Here is a 5,029-nt window from a genome sequence, read left to right as displayed (position 1 = left end):
CACACGAACACATTTCAGATCACACGAACGATTTGCTTGTGCAGATATGATTTGCGCCCACATATTTGAGCAGTTTTGCTCAAGCTACCAACTCTTTGACTTCCAGGCTTGCGCACGTTTGGTATCTACGCACATTTCCGATCCGCGCGAAAACGATCAAACATTTTGTGAAACTTAATTATGCTTGCCAAATATTTGACCGTGTGCGGTGCAGTTTGACCTGTTTGTCAAACATAGATAATGTTTGACGTGTTTGTGAGAAATTTTGGTTGACAGGAAGTTTGACAAGATAGCGGACGTTGTTTGTGTCGACGTTTCGACACATATGTTTAGTGGAAAATTGTTTTATTGCAATTTATCTCACTGTATAGTGAGTTTCCACCACTATGAACGATACAAAAACAAAACAGCACTGACAGTTACCAAAATGGTAGCGGTACCCCCCCCCCCCCCCCCCCCCCCGCCGTAGGTTCGAGTCACCCTTCGGGCATGAGTGTGTGTGTTGTCCTTTGCATAGGTTAGTGTAAGTAGTAGTGTAAGTCTAGGGACGGCTGACCTAAGCAGTTTGGTCGCTTAGGAATTCATACACATTTGAACATTTGAGAGGTACCACATCTTTCCCAGCCAAATACTATCCATGAAGAGATTGTGAACAAAATATTTTACTCGTACGGTGGCATACAAGCCGAGTGGAGTGAAATAAAAGAAGTCGAACTTCTCCCTTTCCTCCACGGTCGATGTGGACTATATGTTACACGTTGCTGTATTTTAATGACCTGTCTTTAGAGGACCAAGTACAAGAGAATGTATTATTTTCGCACACTTGTGTCTTCCTTTTCAGTGTGGGTGCGAAGTAACGCTAAACAAGTTATTAAACGTTTCACATTAGATTCTGAGTTAAACATCTCCATAAGGCAGAGGTTTCCAGTTGTATATTTCTCATTTTAAACCAGTCCCTGAACCAGCTTCTTGTTTTCTTCTTTAAACGCGCTGCCAGAGGCAATGCTGGAAATGCGTCATCTGCGTTTGTAGCCATTCTCACTAGCGCCAAAATGCAGCATACACGGAAAGTGTATGCTTCAAAAGTAAGATTAAACTGACAAGCTTTCTTAGTACGTGCACGTGCTTCTTTGATACATGCTGGCTAGATAAGAGCGAATTTGACAGGCAAGTCTGCTCTTTTAGGACGGACGTAATGAGTTTTAAAAAGTTGCATGGTCCATTCGAAGAAAGTTGACGTAATCATAGGGTTCTGAGAGTAATATTTTCTTTAGCGTATTTTCATGGGTACATCTCTCATTTCAAGCAATTCCCTGGACCAGCCTTTTTTTCGTCTCATTTAAACACACTGCCGAAGTCAGTCCCAGGACTGCTTCGTCTGCGTTTTTCTCGATACTCTCAAAATACAACAAACTTGAATAGCGACTGCTTCAAAGTGATGTTAAACTGACATGTATTTTTTGAACGTGTACAGAATTGCTTGGCAAATCCGTTGCTAGATAAGGGCGATTTTGTAGAACACGTTTGATCGTTTACGGGGGTCTTTACTACGTGTATGTGTGTGAGTTACGATGAGCACGGACCAACCTTTAATTATCAGTTAAAATCATTAGTGGAGTAAGCAGCACCGCTGCTGCATTGTGGTGGGACAAGCACGAGCCGTTGGCCAACAGACCCCAGCCGACAGTTGGCAACAGCTTCCTGTAGTTTGCGCGCACTGATTTCAAGGGCGTACATAAATCGTTCGTTATAAAAGTCACATTTCACGTACGAATTACTGTTCCCTTCGCATTTACCAATAATTAATATGCATATAGTTGTTAATCGCACGAAGTAGGTAAGTCTTTAAGGTCGATGAACGTGTTGACGTCACTAATGGGATTCACACGGTACACATTTTGTAAGGAGTCGATATGTCCGAAGTAGCGTTCGTATTTGAATGGGCTTGTGGAAGGACCGAAGTTTGATTTATTCTGGTGTATAGTGTTACTATTTCAGTGAGACTGTTCAAAAATCGTGCAGTAGAATCAGCCATTTTCGTAGATAATACATCTGTATTACCAACGTTGATTAATGTCTCAGATGTTGGAGCACCTGGATTGTGCATTATTTGAGAGCTTGCTTTACTTTGTCGAATCGCAAGCAGTTGCCTTACAGGGACGAATGGCAACAGTTTAATGTAAGAGTGTCATTCAGAAGAAGGTGTGCAAACGTGTGTCTGTGCGGCTTTTCTTTGTGTTTGTGTCCGCGATATATTTTGTGAACCATGTACGCGAACAACACCATAAGAGAATTCCACTCTGCGGTAAGAGCCGGCAACTTCCAAGATGTGATGGATATGCTGACGAAAGGAGCAGACGTCGAAGCAGCAGACATTTTCAAGGTACGAGCGCTACACATTGCTGCGGAGCAAGGGCATTTGGACATTCTTAAAGAGCTTATCGCACGGGGCTGTAAAGTAAATGCACCGGCGTCTTGCTCTACTCCGTTGTTTAAGGAACTGGAACGGGGAATGACGCCGTTACATTTAGCAACCAGACATGCCGACCCAATGATCACGCTCACATTGATCAGTGCAGGCGCTAATGTGAACGCTAAAAGTTGCTCCAAAGTGTCCCCACTGCACCTTGCGGCACAGTACGGCCATTTGCCCGTGGTGAAGGCTCTAGTTACTGCGAATGCAGATGTGAACGCCGAGGACAACAAAAAAGTCACCCCACTATTTTTCGCTGTAGCGCAGAATTTTGAAGATGTGGCCGAATTTCTTATACAAAGCCGTGCTCGTGTAAATGCTAGAAACGCAGAGCGTGTAACACCATTGCATTTCGCAGCAGAAAGGGGTAACGTAAATATAACAAAGCTGCTGATCCAGAACAAGGCCGCGATTAATTCAGAGACTCTGGAAGGCTTCACTCCGCTACATGTGGCCATACAAAACAGACAGGCTGCAGTGAGCCAGTTTTTGATAAACAGTGGAGCAGATGTGAATGCGAGAGATAACGAGAGGTGGACTCCTTTGCATAATGCAGCATACAGTGGATACCCAGCGGAAACCGCTAGACTTTTGATTGCGAAAGGTGCTAGTGTGAATACGAGGGACAAGATTGGAAGAACACCCTTGCACTTTGCTGCAGAGCACAATTTTACCGATGTAGTTACCATCCTTATCAAGAGCAAAGCTGACGTGAATGTCACTGACAATCGAAGGTGGACACCATTGCATTGCGCCGCGTACGAGGGTCATTGGGATACTATTAAAATTCTTATCGCTAGTGGTGCTGAAATTGATCCGAGGACAGAAAAGCAGACAACACCATTGCATTTCGCAGCGGATTACTGGCACGTCGAAGCAGTGAAATACCTTTTGGCAGAAGGAGCAGCAGTTAACGCAGCTGACAACACAGACTGGACGCCGCTTCACTTTGCAGCTGATGAGCGTTCCACCCAAATCTCTCCGAAAAGGTCGGGACACTCAGGTACACAGGCGCCGGATTCGAAACTAAACACTATGAAAGCTCTAATTGAAAACGGAGCAGATATAAATGCAAAGGGAAGCAACGATGAAACAGCTCTGCATGTAGCCGTAGAGTATGGCGATCCAGTAGTTGCTAGGTACCTATTAGAGAATGGTGCATACTACAACGCAATTACGCAATCTTTGTTTGGTACCACAACAGCATCAGACATTGCTGCAGTAAAAAGACACGAGAATGTAAATGCTTTATTCCGTGCTACAGAAAAGCTGTTTCAAGCTGTGAAAAGGGCCAAGTGTGCTGAAATTGAAAAATGTTTTCAAGAAGGGGCATCCGCCAACAGCAGAAGTATCCAGTATGAAACACCGCTTATATATGCATCTTGGAAAGGAAATTTAGCCGTTGTTAATGTTTTGCTTAAAAATGGAGCGGGTATTAATTTGAGCAATAGTAGTGGCATTACTGCTCTGCATTATGCAGCAAAATTTGGGCATCATGAAATATTGTGCACCTTATTGCAACATGGTGCAGTATACAATGCAAAAACCAAAACAGGCAGAAAAACACCACTACATTTCGCTCAAGAAGGAGGACAAAAAGAAGTCACAGAGACTCTAAACCTGATTGAAAGCATGTTTAGTAGAATAAGCAAAAATGATAACGCAGTGCTGAAAGAGTTAAATGAATTAAAGGATATAAAGTACACTGAATTTCTTGCAATAAAAAATTGCAAAAATGTAAATAAAGAAACTCTGTCACAAATAGCTTCAAAAAATGGATATGATGAACTTTGTAAATTGTTTTCTGATTTGTAATGGTGTACTGCTTGTTTGCTACTCATTTATGTCAGTGAATGGTTTTGATTAAAGTAAGGTGTAGTTATATTGCATGCTACTGATTTTCTGAGATTTTATAAACTGGAAAATTATATTTTAGTGTTTTTGTAACCTGAAAAGTAGCCATTATTAGCAGTTTCATGGAAGACAAAATTGCTTCACAGTGTAATGGCAATCTATGTACATTCAAGATGTTTTAATTGTCATCTTTTACTTCATTCTATTACTGGTTAATTGACAAACAAAAAGTAAACATTTGCACATCTGGCATTGCTTATCAGATGGCTTGTATACTCCTCTGAATCAGTGCTTATGTTACTGTTTGCTACCAAGAATTATCTAATTTAAAGCATTTCAGAAGTTAACAGTCTTCACTTTTGTGTAAATTTTCATTATGTGAGTTTTTGTTAGTGAACTGATACCATCTTGTGTGTTACTTCCATAACAGCCTTGTCTGTTATTACTGTACGTATTTCATAATCTCTCTCACTACACTCTTGGAAGCACGTGAAAACAATCAGTAACTTAACTACTGGTAATTATTTGAATCCTCACAAGGCTTATAATTTTCTTAACAATGCATCAATTACTCACTCCATTAACTGAGAAAAACAAGTTCGAGATAAGTTTCATACTGGAGAAGTATTATAAAATAATAAAAATACATTCCGTGTATTGAAATAACAATGTGAACGAGATGTTGCATAGATGAAGGCTATA

General features: G+C 41.2%; 1 protein-coding gene across 1 annotated transcript; it reads left to right on the top strand.

Annotated features, from left to right (window-relative positions):
- Positions 1-2,266: 2,266 nt before the first annotated feature.
- LOC126153921 (ankyrin-1-like) lies at positions 2,267-4,288 on the top strand. Its single transcript, XM_049916102.1, has one exon. The coding sequence runs from the start codon at positions 2,267-2,269 to the stop codon at positions 4,286-4,288; it is 2,022 nt and encodes a 673-aa protein (XP_049772059.1).
- The last annotated feature ends 741 nt before the right edge of the window (positions 4,289-5,029 follow it).

Source organism: Schistocerca cancellata, chromosome 2 (genome assembly GCF_023864275.1).
Source record: "Schistocerca cancellata isolate TAMUIC-IGC-003103 chromosome 2, iqSchCanc2.1, whole genome shotgun sequence".
NCBI classification, from domain to species: Eukaryota; Metazoa; Arthropoda; class Insecta; order Orthoptera; family Acrididae; genus Schistocerca; species Schistocerca cancellata.
Note: the sequence above shows the minus strand (reverse complement) of the source record. Positions and strands in the feature narration are given on the sequence as shown.